Source organism: Capra hircus, unplaced genomic scaffold (assembly GCF_001704415.2).
Source record: "Capra hircus breed San Clemente unplaced genomic scaffold, ASM170441v1, whole genome shotgun sequence".
NCBI classification, from domain to species: Eukaryota; Metazoa; Chordata; class Mammalia; order Artiodactyla; family Bovidae; genus Capra; species Capra hircus.
Window position 1 is genome coordinate 306,015 of NW_017189851.1, and position 22,632 is coordinate 328,646.

Here is a 22,632-nt window from a genome sequence, read left to right on the forward strand (position 1 = left end):
GGCAGTGAATACGTGCCGGGCCAGCCGTGCAGCCGCAAGCACAGGCTCCACGTGGAGTCACCTACCGGGCGAGACCTGACCTCCTGTCTCTAAACCACGGTTTGTGAAAACTTCCCACCGAAGGTCATAACCAAGGGCTCCAGCCGCACCCTGTGTGCACTCCACTGGGGGCGGGGGGCGCCTTGCATGAGCACCTGGGGATGGCTTTAGCCCCCAGCTCCGTCGTTGCCCTTCCCACCCCCCTCACCCGCACCCCAGGGGAGCACGGCGCCCAGGGAAAGATGCGGAGCTGACAGTCTCCGGAGGGCAGGGCCCGAGGCCCACTGCCCTGTGTCCGCCTCTCTGGAAAGGCTGTGGGCAGTGTCCTCGGGGCGCCAGGCCCAGCCCTCACCTTCCGAATGTCCTCCAGGCTCTCCCCGTTGACGACGCCAGCGACCGAGGGGGCGGAGCCTGTGTCCCTGGCCGCGGGCGCGGCGTCCCTGGCCGCGGGGCCCTTGTGGTCCAGCTGCTGCTGCCTGTGCTGGTACTGCAGCATCTCGGGGTTCTCGATGACAGCGGTGGACAGCTGGGCCTCGGTCATGATGGCCAGGCTCTTGCCGTAGGTGGCCTGATGGATGCGGCTCTGGGGAAGGCCGAGTGAGGGGTGTGACGCTGCCCACTCGTGGGCAAGTTGTGAGTAGCTCCCCACTCAGGGAAGACGGGGCCCCGGGCAGGGTCCTCGAGCCCTCCCGCGGCCTGCCTGCTGCTGACCACGGGTCAGGAGCGGCCCTGCACCCTCCCTGGGCGCTCACAGCCTTCAAGGCGTCTACACCTGGGGATGCGAGTGAATGCCTGACCCTCTGGCAGGTCTGACGCAAAACAGAGAGCAAGAAACTCTCGCTGAACTGAAATCGAGACCCTCGGGTTGTAACACGAGGCTCTTAAACCACTGCAAGGACCCAAAGGCTTCTTAGGAACCAGATCCCAGACCCAGAACCTCCTCCCACAACCAGAGGAGCCCCGCGAGGCTGGAGGTCCCCACCTGAGAGCGAGGGAAGGCCTGGCGTGCGGGCCAGGGGAACCTTTCTCATCACGAGCAGGGCCTGCCCACCTTCCCAGACCTCAGCAGTCCTGGGCCGCAAGCCACCCCTGGGACTGGGGACAGTGGCCTCAGCACACGGGTGTGGCTGGGGGCAGAAGCGGAAGGTGCACGCTGGGTGTGCCGGCGCCCAGGACAGAGGCCGCGGGAGACCTGCCAGCAGGACGGACCCAGGCAGGGTGGCCTGGGGCCACGAGCCCCTCCCTGGGCCCTGGAGCCTCAGGATTCGGAGCTCAGCCTTAGCATGCCTCCAACGAAGGGGCCCTGCCCGCGCCCAGGCCGGTCACAGCTCTCAAGGGCAAAGGGAGGTCACCTGGAGATGCTGACCGGGGGAGGCAAGAGCTGGGTCATGGATTCACTCGCCCCCCACGGGTCAGGACTATGGGTGCCAGGCCAGCTCAGGGCCCTGAGCCAGGCAGATCCCAACACCCAAAGGGTGATGTTGTAGTGGGGTCCCCACAGAGGCCTCCGAGGGGCTCCCAGCAACAGTGGGCCCCCAGAGAGGAGAGCTGGCGTGGACCTGCTCGAGGGAAGTGAGCTCCGAGCCGAGGCAGGGAAAGCTGCGCTGGCCCGCGCAGAGCCCCAAGGATGCGCCGGCACAAGTCCTGGGCAAACCACGCGCGGAAGAGGCCCAGCCCAGCCACAGGAGGCTCCCACTTCTGCCCCCAGACCTCAGGCTAACCAAGGAGGGACGTGCTCATGGGCTAGCAAGCTGGAGCAGCCCTGACTGGAGGGGGTGGAGCGCATGGCCCTGGACCTGGCAGATGTGGGTGCCAGGAAAGGGGCCCTCCCTGTCCTGATGGCCGACCCAAGGCCGCATCAGCCCAGGACATGGGACAGACGGGTGCCTGGCAGCCCCTCCGCGTTCTTGGGGCGGCTGTCGGCTCAAGGAAAGACGCCCAGGCCCGCTTGTGACTGAGATAGATTCTGGATGAACAGAGCCTCATCTGTGAGGGCGACAGGCTGGAAGAGGCTGAGCCCAGGGGCGCTTCGGGAAGCGTGAGCCCGTGCAGGCGGCGGGGCCCAGGCCACGGGGCTCCTACCTTCTCCTCCTCGCTCAGGGGGTCCCCCAGCTCGTCCTGGGAGAAGTCCAGAAACGCCACGGAGCCGTCCATGGAGCACACCAGGATGCCCAGCCCATTCAGGGTCCTAGGAGAGACGGCCGTCGGCAGCCAGGAGCAAACCCATCCCGGAGGGCTCCAGGCCCTCCAGCTCTCCTAACGCGTACACTGGGGGTCTGTTCCGGCTGGGACCCCGGCCCCAGCCCCTCGGCCCTGATCACAGCACGAGGCCTCGGGCTCTAGCGGGTGCCCCCCCCGCCCCCCGCCCCGCCAGCCCACGCCTCAAGCCGAGAGGCCAGCTCACCAGGAGATGTCCATGATGGACTTGTCGAACAGCTCGTGGATGACCACCAGAGGCCGTTTCAGGCACGTGAGCTGGAAGGCAAGTGAGCGAGTGAAACCTCCCCACTTACTTGGCTCAGAGCCGCCACCAGACAAAGAGCCTCGGTCCAGTTGCGCCGACACACAGGGCGCCTCCAAGTCCGCTCAGCCCACCACCAAGACCCCAGCGGTGGGCCCCAGCCCGTCGGATACACACAGCCGGGCCGGGGAGACGGCTGCACACACACCACACCACCAGCGACGCCCGGGGGTTCCGGAAGGCCTCCCGAGCAGGGATGGTGCCAGGGCCACAGGGGAGGGGGCGGCCAAGGCAGGTCCCAGGACAGCACAGCCTCAGGCAAGACCAGCCCCCTGGGCGTACCCAGGCTCTGCAGGAGCGGCGGCATGCACCTCACGGGCTCACGCTGCCCTGGACCAGGCCCTGGGTCGCCGCTACTAACCGCTTTCTTCTGTGTTGGGACACGCAGCGTACTCTCTTAAAGTCAGGCACTGGACTGCCCACGGAGAGCGTGACGCAGCGCGTCACACACATCCCATGCAAGCCTGCATCTGAGGCCGTGCTCCCACCTGACCTGCATGCTCACGCCCAGGGCCCCCACGCGGCCGAGCACAGGCACCCACATCTAGCAGGTCGGGCTCCCACACATGGGGCTGGCCCACCTGCCCCAAGGCCCGGGAACCCACCTCGCGGGCAGGAGGCCCTGCGGCCAGCCCGGTCCTGAGGATGGGGCTGGACCCTGAGCCTGGAGCCCATGGGAAGCTCGCCCTCTGAGTCCTCTCTCCAGAGAGACCCAGCCTGGCCCTCTGCCCACAGTCCCACCTGCAGGCCCTCGGAAGCGGGGGACCTGTTGACTTGAGCTCCGGCAGCGAGACTTTGCTCAGAGCACCAGGCCGATGGAGCTCAGGGAGTGCGCGGCTGGACCGCCCACGACGCACCAGGCCCAGGTCTGGGGCAGGGTCGGGGATTGCTCTGCCATCGACAACTGTCCCAAACGCAGCCGGGGATAACCTCCAGTCCTGCAACTCCAGACCCACTGTCTACAGGGGTCAGCCGGGAGGAGTAGACTACTGCTGACGCGGCCACACACAAGCGCAACCCCGGCGCGCCCGGGGACGGCGGGGCGGCGCAGATGATAACGCCCGGGCCACTGCATTTGTGTGACACCCCAGACAGGAAGGCCCAGGCACACGGCAGACGGTGCGGAGTGGCGCCGGGCTACACGGAAGCCACACGTGACCATCTGCACGCTGCAGGTGGCTGCCCCCGGGGGCTCCGTGTCGATACACAGGGTCTCTTAAAGGAAAGGAAGGCCGGCGCCACGTGTCAACTGCAGCCTGGCTGCCGACGATGCTCCCTGCGCCTGGACCCAGGGTCCGCGGCAGCGGGCCAGCCTCTCCTGGCCAGGCCCCGCGCAGGGCAGAGCCCACTGCCTGCCACCAGAGCGGGGTCTCTCCTCTCCCTGCCGCCCCCCGCCCCCGGCCGCGAGCTCAGGGGTGCTCGCCCAGGCGCACAGCCCCGCCCCCGCCCCGGGCCTCACCCAGACGGACAGCGAGCGGTCCTTGCTGCCTACGGCACAGCAGCAGTACGGGCAGCCGGGCTTCGCGGGGCCGCCGTTCTTCTGCTGCTTCCTGAAGATCTTGGGGTTGAACTTCTGGAGCCAAACGACAAAGGCGAGTCAGTGACTAATCGGGCATCAGGCAGGCGCCCTGCAGCGACGGTCCCCAACCTCTCCGGCACCAGAGACCAGCCTGGCGGAAGATGGTCTTCCACAGACCAGGTCGGGTGGGGTGGCCCACGCTCCTGAGATTCTGCAGGAGGCAGAGGGCAGGCGGGGTGCGTGGAAGGGGGGCAGCTGTGACCAGATGACGACGCTTCGCTCGCTCACGGTCCCCTTTCTAATAAGCTACACGGTGGTCCTCAGGGGCTGGGGATGCCTGCTCTACACCAAATTTGAGAGGCACACAGGTGGCCCAGCGGGGTCTCGTCCCAGAGGGGGGGAGACGGGAGAGCTGCATTAGAGGCGTGGGCCCTGGGGCTGGAGGCTGGGAGGCCTTGGGGCGAGTGTCCCGCGGAAGCACTGGGCAGCCACGTGGTGAGCCCTGCGAAGGAGCCAACCCCCGAGCCCCCGGCTCTAACAGAACCCCCCCCGAAGCCAGGGTCACCAACACAGCTGCTCTTAGCTGTTTAAGACACAGAGTTCAGGCCAGAACATCTAATGTTCATCACCAAGCGCGGGAAGGACGAGCCTGTCTGATGGACACAGGCCTGAGAGCAGGCTTCTGGACGACTCCCTGCCCCGTCAGACTCAGACGCCCTCTGCTTCCTCTGCTCGTGGCCCACAGCTGACCAAGTCAGGCTCACACAGGCTGCTCCACAGCCTGCCTCAGGCCTGTGAGGACGCTCCCCAGGAGTCTGATCGCCACCACCAGGCGGGTCAGCTGACTCACAGCGCGGTCTTGGCGCCATGCCGGCCGCGGATGGGTCTCAGGGAGACTGGGGAGTGGGCCACTTGTCAGGGCTGCCAGCCTGAGTGCCCTTGGGCAGGCCCACACACGCGAAAGGGCCAGGCTGGGCGCACAGTATGCCCAACAAACCTGATCCAGTGATACTCATCATCATGTCCGTTTGCCGTAAGACACACGGGACGTGCCCTGTGATTAGTTTAGAGGAAAGAAGAACCAGACGACAACGTGTGCTGGCCCTCGGAGGCTGCCGCCTCAGCCCCACACGTGGCCTGAGCCTGGGGAGCACGGCCTGGCCCAGGCTGCGAGGGTCCCGCTCGGGCGGCACTGGCGGCCGCCAGCCAGAGGCCCAGCAGACTCACCACGACGGTCACGGCTTTCCGATGCCCCACGAAGTCCATGTTGGTCTTCCAGCCCTCCCGCTCGATGATCTGGGCGGTGGGGCCAGAGTTGTTCATGGCGTGGGCGGACACCAGGTAGTGCCCGTCCGGAGACCAGCTGAGCCGCAGCACGTGGGTCGTCCCTCCACACTGCAAGGAGCACCTGTGCTTGAGTGGGGCCCAAGGCCAATGCCGGGACCAAAATCCGCCCCAGGACTCAGGCTGAGCGGCGCCGCGCGGCTCTGCTGCCGCCCCACTGCTCAGCGCACAGGCTGAGGGCCGGCCAGACGGCACCCGTCCACTGCTTCTGACCACAGACCCTCCACCGCCCAGCACCAGGGAGCCCACGGGGGTCTGCAGAGCAGGTGCTGTGGCCGCCGCGGAGCCCTGCTGACCCTCGGGGGTCTGGCTGCGAGCCTGTCCTGGCACGGCAGCAGGGACCACGAGGGTCCAGCTGCTCTCCTGAGCCCTCTCCTCCCTGCAGCCTGGAGATGCCACCAGCCAAGGAGAGGTTGGCGAAGTCTGCACAAACCGCCAAGGGCACAGCAGAGAGGCCCTGCTTCCCGACCCAGGCAGCCCTGGCACCAGGCCTCTTGCAGGGTGAGCTGACGCTGCTATAAAAGCAGCTGCTGAAGCTCAGGGTCAGCCCTGGGCAGCCCAAAGGCCGAGGCGGCTAGGACCCAGGCTATGCAGGCGTGGGGGAAGGCCCACCAGGCAGAGCCCGAGAGCAGGGTGGGGACACCCCTGCACCGGGACGGCTGGACACGGGAGCGTGCACACGCGGAGGAGCCGGGAGAGTGTCTCCCGGACCACGGCGACCCCCCGCTCCAGCCCCGCGTGAAGGCAGGGCTCCAACGAGGGAAGGGAGAGCAGCAGGCAAGCCACTGCAGTCGCCCGTGGGGACGCTGCGCACGGCCGCCAAGGCCCCGCACAGGCCGCCCGCCCCCAGGGCAGGGGTCGGCAAGCGCACGCGCCTGCCCGGCATCCTCCACCCCGCCTGGGGGCGGCGTGCTGTGCTCGCTTCCGCGCCGAGCCGCACAGGCCTCGCCACCGCAAGGCGGCTGTTTCACAGCTCCGGGGAAGGGAACAACTCTGGGCTCCCCCAGGGCTGGGCTCCGCAGCTCGGCCCCGCGCCAGAGGCAGTGCGGGTGCGGGTGGGCGGGGGGCTGTAGGCCCTCACCTCGTCGAAAGGCTTGGTGATGCTGGTCTCCAGCTGCCAGTCCAGTGTCCTCCACACCTTCAGGCTGCGGTCGTCAGCTTGAGAGGCAATGTATTTACCGACAGGATCCCAGGTCAGGCCCTTCACCAGGCCAGAATGGCCTCTCAGAGTGGCTAGGATTTCTGTAGCACAAATAAGAAGCGTTGGAAAGACTTCACCAGGGGAAAACTCTGTCTGGAAACACAGGCAGGGGGCCGGCGGGCCAAGAGAGGGGGCCTCAGGAGCCGCCCCGGCCAGCCCCCGGCCCCGGTCGCCCCCCTTGTCCTGCTGGGAGCGCAGCCCTGCGGCTAGGCTCCCTTCTGGACAGGAGGCCACCCGCCAGAGCCGCCCTGACCGCCCCTGCGCCGTGGGGTCCCTGCTCGTCCTTGCTGAGGACGAGGGTATGCAAGACGGGACCCGCCCGACAGGGCGGGAACAGGAAGCGCCTCGCGGGCTGGAAACGCAGGGCTGGCCGGGCTCTGCTGTTGGGAGGGATTCCAGCCTGTCAGCAGGGAAACCAGCTTTCTGCAGAGGGAACGTGTTCGCCTGCTCATGCCCAAGGGCGTCAGAGAGACGCAGGGGGCAGAGGCTGACGCTGCGGGGAGGGCGTACTAGCTGGCACGCGGCCGCACGGGGGCTTGGCTACTGCTGTCTCTAAAGTCAACTTTCAAACCTTAAACACGGTCGACGGAGACCTGAATTACTGGCAAGACCCTGAGAGGCCAGCTGAGGGGACCCAGACCACCCGCTGCAGCCACCACCAGGGGACGCCGTGGCCAGACCGCCGGGGCAGAGGCGGCGCAGACCTGGGAACTTCACGGCGTTCCAGATGACCACAGTGTTGTCCACGCTGCACGAGGCCAGCCAGGCGTCATGGGGGGACCACGCAACGTCCATCACATCTGGAAGACAAGGGCGCGCGATCAGTCTCTCACCGTGGCGTGGGTGCACACACACAGCTCCACCCTGCCCGCCAGCCGGTTGGTCAGCCAGCGGCCCCGGGCTTCTCACAGCTGGGCAGACTTGATCCGGGACCACCATCGCTAGACTTTCCAAACCACCCTGAAGCACTCCCCACTCAGGCCCTGCAACTGGACAGGAGGCCTGGAGCGCCCAGCGGCCCCGCCCATCCTCAGATGGAGTGTGGCAGCCCCGGCAGAGGGGGCTAGACGGCTGAGGGCGCTCTGGTTCCTCTGAGCGCAGCACCTGGCTGGGCACGGGGTGTACGGAGGAACGGCTGGGGGCAAAGACAGAAAGAGCCGCCACTCAAGAGCCGTCGGGCCCTCTCCTCCAGGCCGTGAGCTCCTCGGGGGCAGCACAAGCCCTCCTGCCGCCCCCCTCTGCGTTGTGGGCGCGGGCCGGGAGGAGGCTCTGGCACCCACGGCACTCTGCACACCCCGCATGTGGGGCGCTTGTGGGCGGGGGCTCCTCACGTGCTGTGAGCACGCTGATTCAAAGCTTCCTTTATAGCTTCAGGATGGCTCCCTTCTAGCCCGCTGAGTCTATCTTTGTTTACTTGGCACGGCAAGACTGCCTGTCATTCTGACACTGTCTGCGGCCTCCCCTGGTGCCCCCGTGTGCTGGGAGGAGGCTGTGGGGGGGGCGGTCTAAGGTGAAGGCAGGTCTATAGCAGGCGGCACAGGAACCTCTGGGGCCTGGGTGGGTGCTGGGGCCTTCATGCACATCCCAGACCCCTGTGCTTCCAAGGCCTAGAGCAGAGGCCTGCTCAGGTAGGACTCCAGAAAGGAGGTGAGTTTCTTAGCATTTTCCTGAACTGTGGATAACACAGACACCAGCCGCCAATTCCATCAGTTTTCCTTCCTGTAGGAGGTTATTTTCGTCAAGTCTGTTATTCTCCCTTGTGGTACTTTTAAAAATTATTACTTCTTTTACATTTCATCTTGTTTTGTTAACTGTGAACAAACATCCGTTCTGCTGGTGGTCTGGGGGGCGAGCGCTCCTTCCACCTCCTCTGCTGCGCGCCTCTCACGGCTGGAGCACGCCACGCGGTCTGCAGCTGACCTCACGCGGCCTCCTCGGCCCCGCCAGCTGCTGCGTGGCTGCTGACCCATCACCTCTGGACGACGCTTTCCTCCGGTTCCGGGGCCTTGGCGCTGCCTTGAACTCACAGCCCTGCGTTCTCAGGAGCCCGCGGCCTCCTCGATGTCCATCCCGCTGTGTGAGCTTCCCCCACGTCCCGACTCGCCCTACCAGAGGCCCTCTAGAGCCACCGCCGAGTCTGCGGTCAATATCCACAAGGGACACAACCTCCCCGCACGCCAGCTCGGAGCACCTGCCTTCAGACCAAGCCCGAGTCGCTCGCCCCACCGCTGTCGCGCTCACCAACTCCCCAGCGTGATTCCATCCTGCCGTCCCCAGAGGACGGCTTCTCTAACAGCCTTAGGGTCTTCCACCTGCACCAACGACCCTGGCTTCCTGGCCTCAGCCACTGTCCCCAGGCCACGCCCAGGAGTCCTCCCTGGCCTCACCCCACCGCTCCCCCAGACGCTCCGATGGCTCTTCCCGCCGTGACGGCCCGGCCCACCCCTGCCCGTGCCGGCGCTCGCCCTGTCTCTGCAGGAGACCAGCCAGACTCCACCCAGCTCCAGGCCCAGGTCTCTCCTAAGCCCCGCCAACCGGGCCTGAACCAGACCACACCTGCAGGAACCACGCCCGCCAGGGCCACGGCCTCCACGTGCTGTCCCGTGGCTGATGTGACCCCTGGTGCCCAGGCAGCTGGGGAGCAGGGGCAGGGGGCTCACCCTGAAGCTCTCAGCATCTTCACTTCCCCCCCTCCCACTACTCAGCCGCGCCCCGGGCCCCGGCCCCACCTGTTAGCCCCTGCACTGGGGCCCCCAACCAGGTCACAGGTCTGCCCCCACCCCCGACCTCCGCTCTGCTCCCCGGATCTGCCCGACCACCCGCCCTGAGTTCACTGCCATGACCCCCGCAGCCCGACAGGCCCTCACCCAGATGCCGCCGTGGGTCCCCCCGCCCCACAGCCCAGGGCCCCGCGCTGCTCTGCCTCACTCAGCCGAGTGCCCGGCCCCAGGCCCACGGCCACACCCTGGGCGGCTGCGCTGCGGGCCCCTCGGCCTGGTTGGGCCACGTGCCCGTCCCCTCCCTGCCCTCCGCTCTCCCCGCCGGACGCCACCTTCTAGACCTCCCTCAGGAGTCTGAGTGAGACCGCACGGCTCTCTCTGCCACTGGACACTCCAGCCGCCCCTCTGGCCGCCGCCCTTCCGCTTTTGCTGGAGAAAGCCAAGGCCTTCCGGCGTGAGGCCGACGAGCGGCTTGCTTCCGTTAGTCTGGAGTGCCTTCCTATGCTCCGTGAGCCCTTGGAGCTTCACCCCTCACGTCGTCGCGCTTTGCATTGTTTCCTAGTTTCCCCCCCCCCCTCTCTCTCTCTCTCTCTCTTTTTGGTGCACCACACAGCTTGAGGTGGCTGGATGGCATCACCAACTCGATGGACAGGAGTTTGAGCGAACTCCGCAAGCTGGTGATGGACAGGGAGGCCTGGCGTGCTGCAGTCCACGGGGTCGCAGAGTCGGACCCGACTGAGCGACTGAACTGACACAGCTGGTGGGGTCTCTGTCCCCAGACCAGGGACAGAGCTCGGCACCCAGCAGGCAGAGGGCTGCGTCCTCCCTGCTGGACCCCCAGGGCACCCCTGCGCACCCTCTAACTGCAGTGCAGAGATCCCACAGGAGTGACGTGGTGACACCACCCACGCCCGTCTCTCCAAACCAATGGGGCGAGGCTCCACTGCGGCCTCTGTTTCCCACGCCCGTCTCCTCTCCAAACCAAAAGGACAAGGCTCAACTGTGGCCTCTGTTTGCCCTTGCTCCCAAAGACCCAGGGAAGACCTTATCACAGTAAGGGAACAGTTATCTATGGCAATTTAGAAAAGAAAGAAGATTTTTATTAGGAATTGATGCTGAATAACCTAATATTCATTTCAGAATGCCCTAGGCTAACCCTGGCTTTGCTTACCTAACTTCCTAGTATGTTAACGTATGTGAACAGAGCCCCACAACACAAAATTCTCTGTTATAAACCACAGTTAGTGAAAACGGATCACTGCTGTCAAATGCTGTTAAATTCACAAGTACTCTGGGGTCACTGATTTTTCCAGCTTTGCTCATATTTGTTGGAAAGGCAGGGTTGTAGCTTCCTTTGAAGAATAAGTATTTCTACGTTTCAGAATAATTCTTAATAGCCAGAAACCATGCCTCAACAGATAGAGTGGGCTCAGGAGCCATTTCTGAAGGTGACTCCCAGCCTCCCCCATGGTTACCATTTGCTCAGGGTTTCCTGACCCTGTGGCATCAACTGTGGAAACCAGAACTTTCTAGCAAACCCTGTTTCTTCCTGTGCTCTGTCTTCAGATCCACACTACACATCACACTGCATTCTGGCGGCGCCCACCGCGGTGAGATGCGCTCCTTAGACCTTCCACTCTATCAGGGCGTTTCTCCCCACCCTGGTCACACACGCCCAGCACGTGGTTTCACATGCTGATTTTCAAGACCCAACGCTTTCTCCCCATCTGCCTCTGCTTTCTCATGGATACTTTTTCTTAAATGTTTTACTCACACCTGCCGCCGGAGGTGCCCCCACTGAAGGTGAGCAGCTCTGCCTGACTGTGAGGAGCCCTGGGCGGTGGGCTAGATGCAGTATCAGGTGAGGGCCCACGGAAGTCCTCTCTGAGCCCCCCACCTGGGTAGCCTCACGGGCAGCTTGCTGGGTTCCAGAGGCGTAGCTGACTCCGTCAGGGTGACCCAGTGGCCCTCCCTCAGCCCCTGCTCACCCTTCCAGCACCGTCTGCAGCGTGGCCCCCCGACCCCCCTCCAGCTGCAGGCTCCTCCCCAAGGGCTCGGGACACCCCCCACTGCTGGCTCTGCGGGCACGCAAGGGGCCCGCTCCCCCGCTGCTCGGCCTTGGAAGCTCCCCAGTCCGTCTCCTCTTGATGCGCACAGGCCCTGCTGGGCCCTGGCTGTTTCCACCTGAGCCCGAGTCCACCTCCTCTGCCACAGTGTGGCTGGAGGGTCCCTCTCAGGCCCCAGGGCTGCAAGGGCCCCCATCAGCAGGGCCACAAGCCCTCTGGGACCGGCCCTGTACATGCGGCCAGCACCCCCAGATGCAGCGGGTGAGATGCGGCCAGCTCACTGCCGGCCCCCAGCCCCCTGGCACGCCTGCCTGGCCCTTCCCGGCCAGACTGCAGGCTTTCGGAGGAAGACTGAACTGCCCTGACTCTGGGGTCCCTGGCCTCTGACCGAGTGCTGTCCACCTCAGTCCAGACCTGAAAGAGCCCACTGAAGACACTCTAAACACACTCAAAGTCAAGCAAGGAGCTTCCAGTGGGCCCCGCGGGCGGGTTTCTGCGGAATAAAGAAAGTGCGCTTACGGACTTAGCGATCCACTGATGAGGCAGTGACTCAGTTCCCAGGATAAACAGCGGGACGTGGGGAGTTCTACATTAAAGATATAAACACACAGCCCATGAGGGCAGGAGTGGGCACACTGACGCCGCTGGAGCAGGCGGGGGTCGGGGCGGCCAGACGCAGGGCTGCGCCGGGGCCCCGCGCTCCACGGGCCGCTGCGGCGCCCCCCCGGGCAGCCCACTCACCGCCTGAGTGACTCCGCAGGATGGAGACGCATCGCCACTGCTCCACGTTGGCAAGCTTGCCACCGGAGCCAAACACGGTGCTGGGCCCGATGTACCTGTGCGAGAGGGGAGTCAGCGGGGGCCGCGCAGGCGCCACGGAGACAGACAGACAGACAGCGGCCGGCTGCACGGCGTGGGCTGGGTGGGCAAGGCCGCATCTGTGCACCGGGTGGATGCTCGCAGCCCGACCAGCCTTGGCAACGTGTCCAAGAGACAGGATGGCGTGGTGGCCACAGGCCCGGACGTCACTCCCAACAAGCTCCCTCACGCCACCGACGCTGGAGCATAGCCCGGGACACACGGAAACACACACACACAGCCTGCGGCTCCCTTTAACTGGTGGGATTGTGATTTGCTTCTGTTTCTCAAATTGGGTACCACATATGTTATTCTACGTTGGCTGAAGCCATAGAATCCGGGGCCCTCCTGCAGGGCCGTGAACTCCCTGCTGGGACGCTGGGGCTGGAACAGCACGGGGGCGGCCCCCGGGCCCCGCAGGCGTGCCCTGCTAACACCCTCCGTCCGGCAGAACCCACCCAGGCTACAGGCAGGCTCTCCTAGCCACAGCCCCAGGGACACTCCGGCTGAGCGGGAGGCCTCTGGTCCCTAGCCTGCCTGGCCCAGAGGCCCAGGCCCAACCTGAGGGGCCCCGGAGACGGTGCGCTGCGGCTGCAGGTGCTCGGGGCGGGGGGCCGTGGAGCCCCAGGAGAGAGGGGGCAGGCCAACGCCTAGGAGGGCGGGCTCTGGACCCCGTGTGCGGGGAGGCCTCACTCGCAGGACAAAACCAGAGAGGCCACCAGCGCCAGCCCTGGGGGGTGCTGAGATGGTCTGCAGACAGGTGGGGAGCTGCCCCAAGCACATGTACTTCCTGCCACCCCTGAAGCTAGAGCTCTGGGTGCCAGAGTGGCATAAAGACCAGCAAAGAAGCTTCTAGGAACAAGACGGAAAAAAGAAGACAGTGCTTACGTAGCCCGTTTCCACACCATGATCAGTTTGTCGTCTCCCCCGGAAGCTAAGTACATCCCACCGTTTGACCACCGCACACAGTTCACGCACGCTGGGGAGAGAAACAGAGAGATCAGCGTCTGTGGGGCCGGGCGGCAGGCGCAGCTCAGGAAGGCCGTCCTGTTGGGGCAGGAGCGGGCGCGCGGGGCGCTGACCACGGGCATGAGCACCCGCCCAGGGCAGGGTCCGCGCAGGCGCTCGTCTCTGGGAGGTCAGTGCTGAGCGTGCGTTCCGGGAACTGGGAACTCAGACCCCTCACGTCAGCAGGGTGCAGCCTGCTGAGACGCGTCTCTGACCTGGGACGACCCTCCACAGGAGGGCTCGTGAGAAAAGGCTGAGATGCCCTCTCCAGAGCATCCAGGGAAGCAGCTTGGTAGAGCATCAAACTGGCTTCAAGCCACCTACCAGTTCCTTCCCAACCGCAGGCAGACTGCCCTGCACGCACCAACTAAGCGGGCAGAGACCCTGGCCCTGCCGGTCGGAGCCCCCCTGAGTCCCACGACACAGGACACTGTCCAGGCTGTGGCCCTCACGTGGATGGTGGGAGGGGCACAGTGCCCACGGGGGCGCGCGTAACTGGGAGCGAGCGTCTCCGGGGCAGCTGGGCGGGCCCCAGAGCCGGTACGGCCCCCAGATGCTCTAGGGCAGGCAACTACGGCGCTACTGCGGGAGAGGACACCGCGACCCCGTCGGGGAGCCCGAGGGCCTGGCAGAGGCCCCAAGGGCCACGGCGGCCGGCTCGGCGTCTGCTTAGCCGTCTCATGGGCACCCTTCCCCAGAACCCTACTGCCTCCAGGCCACTGGTCCCACAGCCCCGTGGAATCAGGCGGGAATGGCTCGTGAGCAGGAAATCACCAGAGGTACCTGCGGACTGTCCAAAGGAGGTTCTGTGGGCGGGCCGGGTCTTCTGCAGAATAACTCACCCCGGTGTGCAGCCAAGATCTGCGCGTCAGACAGCAGGCCACGGGAGCTAGCGCCGCACGGCCTGAGCTCTCTGACCACAAACGCACGTGCTGGCCTTGGGAGCTGCGCCAGCACGCAAAGCCTGCAAAGGGCCCCGAAATACCTAAGTGGTTGTCCATCTGGCACAGCATCTTGGGGACGCGCTCGTCCTTCTCGGCATCCTCCTGGAGGACGGGAGACATGTTCCAGATCACAACCTTCCCAGAGTCCTGTCCTGGAACGGAGAAGCAGATACGACTCAAGGAGTCTGGGGCGGGCACAGGACACCGTGCCCCGCCCTCACCCAGCACAGTCAGGCTGACCGGGCAGGTGAATGGAAACAAGCGCTGCTGGGCTCGGAGGCCCGGGCTCTGCCCTCGACCCTGGCCTGGCCTCCAACTTGGGCCCACCAGGGGCCCGGGGGGCCTCGTGCCAATCCGGGAGGCGAGCGGCTGTGCAGGGCACCCACACCTCCCCACCGCCAGGCAGCGGGCACGCTGCTGGCACACACACCTGAGCCTCTCAGGAGGGATTCCACTGCTGGGAACTCCCAAAGGGGCAGCCCCTCTCTAACTCTCCAGTACAGAAGCGAAAACCAGTAAGGGCCTGGACATGGATGTGTCAAAATCTCCACACAGCGCCCCCAAGATGGCCTCTTGGCCAGGATCTTAGGACTCTTCCTCATCAGCCCCGGACCTCAGGGTGCCAGCCCGGCAGGCAGGCGCGCCCGTGCGGATGAGGACGGAGCCCCGGCCCTGGGTAGTGCGCGGAGCTCTCCTGAGCCCTGAGAGACTCGCAGTGACAGCAGGCTAAAGCCTGCGCCCAGCCCCCTCCAGTTCTGCCGTGGGGCCACCAGCCTCCCCGCGCTCAGGAAGCCGGGGTGCAGGCTGCCTAAACCAGGAGCCCACTCAGCAGGGGTCAGAACATCAACCTGCGGCCAGAACACTCGGAGTGCGCACTGAGCCCCAGGTTCGGCCGTGAGCTGCCACGGGCGCGCTGCAGAGCGGGGGGCAGGCGAGGGTGGGCACAGCGCCCCGCTGCTCCCCAGAACCTACCTTGCCCTCCAGTTGCAAACTTGGTCCCGTCCGGGTGAATATCAACTGAAAATATTGGTTTTCCTGGGAACAGAAGAAAGAAACACACAGTCACAGACCCACACACGCAAGACACCAGCGACTCAAGCACCGCCTGCCCACCGCCCGAGGGGACAGCAGGCTGCCAACAAATGCCACAAGCGAGCAACGGCGCGAGCTGCCCACAGCCGCCCGGGCACGACAGCAACGTCCTGTGCCTGCGGGCTGGGCCGGCAGACCCCACACTCACCCAGGTCACCACCAGGTGGGCGTGTCTGGGAGGCAGCTCGGCCCGCCCCAGTCCCAGGGGCGGCAGCGATGGGCCCCCCCGAACCTGCCCCACTCCGGTTCAGCTGGGCCCCATCGGCGTCTCGGAGTCGTCTCCGCGAGCGCAGCCCCACGGGGTGCGGTCAATCAGACGGCACTCCCCGCGGGGAAGGCCAGGCCCCACTGGGGCCCACGAGGCTGGAGGCAGTTGGGCAGACTGACCAGCGGAGGCCCTGCAGCAGACTGTCTGCACCCACGGGCATCTCCCAGCCAGCTCTCGGCCTCCTTCAACCCTGGGCCCGGCCCAGGGAGGGGGCTCAGGGACACACAAGCAGCCTGACGGCGAGCTGGACATCAGCGGTCACCAACACAGATGTGGGGTGGTCGCCAGGGGTCTCTCAGCTGAGGACACTCTGTCTCCATCACAACAGAGGGGCACGGTGGACGTGGGCATGTGAGTCAGGCTCCGGTGTCACATGACAGCGAGCGGGAACTGGGCGGGAGTGTGGCTCCCTGCAGCGCCGTCTCCCAGAGGGCACGGCCACGGTGAAGCCAAGCGCAAGCTTCCACGAGGCCGAGGAAGGCCTCCGCCTGGTCATGCCGCGGTGCTGGGGAGCGGCAGGCACAGGCACCGAGCGCTCCTGCTCTGCGCTCTGGAGGCAGCGGCCACTCAGGCCCCGAGCCACGGCTCTGTCAGGACAGGCCAGCTCTGCCTGGCAGCTGTCGGCCCTGACCCAGCAGCACCCACCCGCGCACAGCGGCCGCCAGAGCTCGTCCCGGGGCACAGACCCGCACAGGCCCCCTCCACCCTCAGGAGAGCCCAGACACCGTCCACAGCGGCCCCGGGAAGGCAGGCGTGGGCAGCATGGGGGCGTGCCGCCCGTCCCCGCAGGCAGAGGGGCTGCAGGGAAGCCGCCGTGAAGGCGGTCCCTGCCCTCTGCACCGTGGGGAAGAGAAAGGACGCACGGGGACAAGCCAGCCCAAGGAGCCTGCTCCCTCGCGTCCCGCACGGGCCAAGTCGCCTGGGCAGCTGCCATCGGAGCTGAGCTGGCATCAGTCCTAAGTGGTGCAGCAAGGAGCACCCACGTACCCGGCTGGAGCAGAGCACACTCACCTGCCCGCAGACCCACCCGGAGCACCCAGAGCCCAGCCCGGCACGGCACACGCACAACCGCCGCAAGCCTCAGCGTGGAGCCGGGGGCGGAGCCACTGAACTCAGCCCGGGGCTTCCTGCAGAAACCACAGGTGCCCTGAGCCCCCAAGGCGGAGGGTCAGCCAGAAGACGGGGCACCACCCAGGAGTGCAGACCCGGGGGCAGGCTGCCACCCGGGGGCAGGAGCAGCAGCAGCTCTCACGGAGAAGGCACTGTAGAGCTGGAGGACGTGGGGACGGCAGAAACGGGGGTGGGCCCAGGCCCTGCCGCTCACCAGCTGCACACCCTCCAGGAAGGCGCTTCAGCTCTCTATGCGGCCCCTCATCTACAAACGGGCAGAGGAACCCTCATCTAGACAGGCGGCCAGCACCCTCATCCACCAGACGGGCGGCCGGAACCCTCATCTAAGGACGGGTGGCTGGAACCCTCATCTATGGATGGGCAGCGGAACCCTCATCTACGGACAGGCAGCTGGAGCCCTCATCCACGGACGGGCGGCCGGAACCCTCATCCACGGACGGGCGGCCGGAACCCTCATCCACGGACGGGCGGCCGGAACCCTCATCCACGGACGGGCAGCGGAACCCTCATCCACGGACGGGCAGCGGAACCCTCATCTATGGATGGGCAGCGGAACCCTCATCTACGGACAGGCAGCAGAACCCTCATCTATGGACGGGCAGCGGAACCCTCATCCACCAGATGGGCGGCTGGAACCCTCATCTAAGGACGGGCGGCCGGAACCCTGGTCCACGGCCGGGCGGCCGGTCTCCAATCTACAGGACAGCCGGCTGGCCCGAGGAGGCAGACGAGGGCTCCACGTCACGGGGCCTCCATGGCCTGCGCCTCAGTCCGGAGCCTCTCTGCGCAAGGCACACTGCACTCAGCGAGGCTGGCACCCGTCTCCTCTGCAGGGGCGCGCCTCGGGTCAGAGGACACACGGAGGGACCTCTGAGGGTCTCTGGCAGTGGCGCTGTGGCTGCAGCGCGAGAGCCGGCTGTGGAGCCACAGAGATGCGCCCCCGACGGGCTCTGCAGAGACGGCGACACAAGTGAGGGACACCCTGGGAGCCGCCGCAGCCGGCAGCCCACCCTCAGGCTCTGCTCCCAGACGGCCCTGACCCTAACCCCCCGAGCACCCCACTCCCGTGCTGTCTGGGGGTGCTGATCCGAGCAGCATGCGGCTGCAGCACGCAGCTCCCCACTGGGCAGGAAGAGAACCAGCTACCGAAGCTGGTTCTGACCGGGGCGCTCAGACAGAACCCTCCTCCCGGGCCTTAGGAGGCCCCCGAGTCCTGACCTTCACCTAACACCACCTACAAAAACCAACCTGAGATGGAACAAGGACCCGGATGTTGAACGTAACAGTATAAGAACTCTTAGAAGAAAACAGAGGGAGGAAAAAGCTTCGTGACACTGGACTGGGCAACAGTTTAAGACGCGACAGCAAAGGCACGGGCGTTAGAGAAACGGGACAACCTGGATTTCCTGAAACCTGTCACTCATCAGAGGGTGCTATCAACAGAGGAGAAAGGTCACCGTGGAATGTGTGAGATGCTGGTAAGTGACATCAGGTGTCCAGAATATAGAGAAAACTCCTAAAACTTAATGACAAACAACCTCCAAAACTTTGATTCAAAATGGGCCAAGGGTGCAGGGAATAAGAACGCACCTTGAGATGCAGGGAGGTGGGTCTGATCCCTGGCCCAGGAACTAAGATCCCACGTGCCACGGGCAGGGCAACTAAGGCCTCGCCCTGCAACAGAGACGCCGCGGGGGCACTGAGGCCCGAAGCCATAGCCAGGGACGGACAGACGCCAGCGGGTGAGAAGACCTCGGACACCTGTAAGCAACGGGCAGAGGCTCAGACAGATGTTCTCCAAAGGACAGCCACCGTAAGAAGAAAAGAAAGAGAAGCAGAGACCAAGGCTGGTGGGGAGGAGGTGGAGAAACGCACCCCGCGGGCTGGCGGGAACAAGGACGGGGGCAGCCCCCACGGCAGCTCTCAGGGGAGTGCGAACGGAGTGAGCCGCGCTGGGCTGCGCCTAGCTGCTCAGTCGTGTCCGACTCTGCGACCCTGCAGACTGCAGCCCGCCAGGCTCCTCTGTCCATGGGGATTCTCAGGCAAGAATACTGGAGTGGGCTGCCACGCGCTCCTCCAGGGGATCTTCCTGACCCAGGCATCAAACCCAGATCTCCCGCGCTGCAGGCAGACCCTTTACCATCTGACTCACGAGGGAAGCCCAGAACTACCCGGGATCCAGCAACTCCCCGTCTAGGTTTATGCCCCAAAGGACTGGAAGCAGAGTCTCAAGGAGGAGACATTTCTACCCCGTGTTCCCAGCAGCTTCATCCACAAGAGGCAAGAGGGGGACGCAGCCCCAGGGCTCAGTGGTGGGTGACGGCTGAGGAACCGTGGTGTGTCTGCACAGTGGAGCATCATTCAGCAATAAAAAGCAAGGAAATCCTGACAGGCGCAACAGGGAAGAGCCCCGAGAACATGCTGTTCATCCCCATCAGCCAGTCACAGAGGCAGGCATCGCACGACTCCACTTGTACAAAGGCCCGGGAGGAGTCAGACTCAGAGAGACACGGAGCAGGACGGCAGTGCCAAGGGCTGGGGCAGCTCCAGTTTCGCAAGATGAAAATGTGTGGAGACTGGCTGCCCCACAGTGTGAACACGCACGACACGGCTAAATAGCACATGTAGGAGACAGCAACACGGTAAACCTTACGCTCATTTTCTCACAACTTGAACAAACGCTAACTAAACCCGAACCAGACCACGCACGTCTGCACACAAGCGGGAAGGTGGGGTGGGAGCTGGGCGCACTTGTCCGGCTGCTGGGCCCACGTGGCCATTCCCGCTGGGGACACGCAGGTGAGCCCACACAGGCAGAACTGGCACCACTCAGGAAGCAGGAGCCACGTGCACAGACCCTCACGGCCTGTTTTCTGAAACTGCGTGCCCGTCCGGAGACACAAACACCTGTGTGTTTGACCTGAGTGTCAAACACCTGTGGCTGCCATCAGCGTGCGGATATGCTCCCCTGCAGGTGCCAAGCGTGCACGTCCGTGCCACAGCCTGCAGTCTGCAGAGGCCCGGCCGCCCGCCTCCAGGCCCGGCGCCTACACGCTCCACAGAGGCCCAGCCGCCTGACCCCCCGCCTCCCTCTCGCGCCCACCAGCTCTCCCCTCTGACCCTCACTCCCCTCATGGGCGCCCCCCACCCCGCAGAGCCAGTCTCCTCTCCCAGGAACGGTGTGGCCGCCTCACGGCATCTGGCCCACTCTGCCCAGCAGGACGGGGACCGCGAGCGCCGGGTACCTCGTCTGCCTCCTCAGGGTCTCCCCAGGCCCTGCAGCGTGCAGCGGGCCCCCCAAACACCGGCAGTCGCGAAAGGCTGGGCAGAGGCCCCGCGTTCTGACACAGCTGCCGGGACAGCGGGTCCTCTTGGCTGAGGGGGACTCATGCGTCAGCCCCACCTGGGAGCAGGGCCCAGCTGCACGCCCAAGGGGCCTCCGGGACCCCCAGCGCTTCAACCACAACCTCTGGGTCCTAAGTCAGCACCGCCGCCAGACACCTCTCGGGTGTCAGCTGCCCGAGACGTTCCAAACAGCGCACAGGAAGGAAGCTGGAGGCTCGCGCCAGGCAGCCGTTGCTGGGCTGGCTTCGGCTTTTCACGCCGTGAGCCGGGGTGAAGCCGGTGCAGGCGCACGCTTGCAGACCCCTGCCCCGTTTCCTGAGAGTTTCCACGGTGCCATCCCTTCTGCCCAGACCCATGAGAAAGGCAAGAGCGGTCAGGCACCACACGCCCACAGAGGGAAAGTCCGCTTAACCTGAAAAACCACACTGTGGTTGGTAATACTGTGCTGCGTGTGTAGAAGCTGCCAAGACAGTGAATCCTGGAAGCTCTCGTCAGGAAAAGGGATCTCGTGAAGATACTTCCTGTGATGATCACCTTGGCGACACGTACGAATTGTGTTGCACACCGGAAACGAGCTACTGTTTTGGGTCAATTTTAAAAAGAGAACCGCCACCCCACAGTATCACTGACGCGGAGAATGCCGGGCGGCACCTCAGCTGTCTGGAGGGAGGCTGCAATGCAGACGCTCGGCTTGCTGCGCTGCGGGCCTGCGGCTAAGGTCTTCAGCGGTCCAGGCACCTTCACGATGCAGTCGAGGCGCTAAGTAGAGCCTGTGAGCTTATTTCTTTCGGCCGTCCCACGCAGCACGAGAGGTCTAGTTCCCCAACAAGGGCTGAACCCCGGGCCCCGCGCTGGGAGCGTGCAGTCTTAGCCACTGGACTCTTGGGGAGGTCCCAAAGGTGAAAGCACCAAGTCACCCAGTTATTTTTCCCAAATGGTCTGAAGGACCACGTTTTAAAGTCTTAGCAGTACACTCTCGTTTTTGCATTTTCTAACTTCCTAAAGAAAACAGGTCTTACTTTTCTCAGAAGAACTTTTTTACATTTTTCAGATGACAAGTGCAGAGCCACCAAGCTCTCCGCTCCCCAGACCACACCCCGTTAACACGACCGCAGCCCGACTCCGCGGCGGACGCGCCCGACAGAGGAGCCCCCCGCCTGCGCCCCGACGGCAGCTGCAGGCAGAGCGGTGCTTCAGCAAGGCCCCCGGGCGCCCAGCTGCTCCTCCACAGCCTCCCGGGCCCTGGGGGTCGCATTCACCCCCCATATTCCACCTGGCGACTCTCTGGGGAGGGGGAACACTCCACATCTCCAGTGGGGAACAGATCACAGAGCCTGCTTGACGAAACTCGCCACGTGGGAAGCTAGACGTCTGTGCAGTTCAGTATGTAAGTTACACCTCAAAAGCAGCATGTGTGTGTGTGCGTATGTGTGTGAATGTCACACCCTCACCCACGTCCACGCCCGCACCCACAAACGTGCACACTCACTGCACCAGCGCCACCCTGGCCGCCTCCTGCGCGGTCACGGCCACAGCCTCTGCCCAGGTCCCTCGGCTCCCACACCTGGCCCAGGCCCGCGGCCCGGCAGAGCCATGAGGCCGTGCCAGGTGGACTCTTGCCCTGCCCCAGGCCCGCCCCGCAGGCGTCCTCTGGCTGCCCTCTGCGTGAACGCTCCGCCCGCAGAGGGCCGCCTTCCCACCATCTGGCCTGGGGTGGACTGCTGGCAGCCTGTGACGGCTCCCCAGGGGAAGAAGGGCTCCCTCAGACCAGGGCTTCTTGCCAGGCAGCCTGGGGGGAGTGCAGAGCCTGCAGGAGGAGTGGGCGGGAGACGTGGGCGGGCCTCCCGCCCCCTCTTCTCACACAGGCACCCTGGAGCCCCGAGTAGACTGCGCCCCCCCCCACCCCGACCTACTCCTCCTGGTGGGAATGGCGTTGCCTGCTGCTACCCAGGACGGTGCTCACGCCCTGCCCCTGCAGGAGAAGCAGGCACGGGGCAGACACTGCGGAAGGCGGGTGGGCGGCCAGGGTCTGCGCCATGCCCAATGCCCGCTCTGTCTCCAGGTGTGCTGCTGACCGCAGCAGGTCTCGGGAGCCGCACACCCTGACAGTCCACGGGCAGACCCCTGGAGAAACAGAGGCACCTCGCCCCTCTGGGGAAGAGGAGGGCTCGAGGCAGACAGGTCCCAAGACGGGGCCATGGCTGCAGGGCCCTCCCGGCTGTGTGACTGAAACTCTACTCCTAAGGCGCAAGCAGCTTTTTACACACTCTTTAAGTTAAAAGAAGTATCTGCAAACACCCTTCTTTCTGGCCTCCGTCTCCACTTTCTTCTCAGCATATTAACAAAATCCAGAGTGTCTCAAATCTAGTCACCTGCCTCTACCTGGCTCACGTCCACCCTGACCTCCTGCCTCCACTGCGTCTCACACCCAGACCTAGGAAACTGCCTCCCTGCAACACCCAGCCTCCCCAGGAAGGCCCAGGCACCCCCCAACGCGCCGGGAGGAGCCCACACTTCCAGGCAGGTGCCGAGGGCTTCAGCCCAGAGTCCCAGAGGCCGTGGCCTGCGCGGCCCAT

At 65.0% G+C, this 22,632-nt stretch overlaps 1 protein-coding gene across 3 annotated transcripts in view; it reads right to left on the reverse strand.

The window, feature by feature from the left end:
* LOC102188791 (protein HIRA) overlaps nucleotides 1-22,632 on the reverse strand; it is a 49,139-nt gene that overhangs the window by 22,086 nt on the left and 4,421 nt on the right. For 2 of the 3 annotated variants that reach the window (XM_018044813.1, XM_018044814.1), the window contains exons 2-12: nucleotides 15,193-15,255; nucleotides 14,262-14,372; nucleotides 13,157-13,247; nucleotides 12,152-12,246; nucleotides 7,329-7,424; nucleotides 6,505-6,665; nucleotides 5,307-5,474; nucleotides 4,020-4,133; nucleotides 2,444-2,514; nucleotides 2,122-2,227; nucleotides 392-622 (exon numbers count right to left, since the gene is read on the reverse strand). In XM_018044813.1, the coding sequence (XP_017900302.1) occupies nucleotides 392-622; nucleotides 2,122-2,227; nucleotides 2,444-2,514; nucleotides 4,020-4,133; nucleotides 5,307-5,474; nucleotides 6,505-6,665; nucleotides 7,329-7,424; nucleotides 12,152-12,246; nucleotides 13,157-13,247; nucleotides 14,262-14,372; nucleotides 15,193-15,255 (1,307 nt within the window). Of the gene's footprint in view, nucleotides 1-391; nucleotides 623-2,121; nucleotides 2,228-2,443; nucleotides 2,515-4,019; nucleotides 4,134-5,306; nucleotides 5,475-6,504; nucleotides 6,666-7,328; nucleotides 7,425-11,929; nucleotides 11,997-12,151; nucleotides 12,247-13,156; nucleotides 13,248-14,261; nucleotides 14,373-15,192; nucleotides 15,256-22,632 lie in introns of all 3 variants that reach the window. The other variant, XM_018044815.1, reaches the window with a different exon arrangement.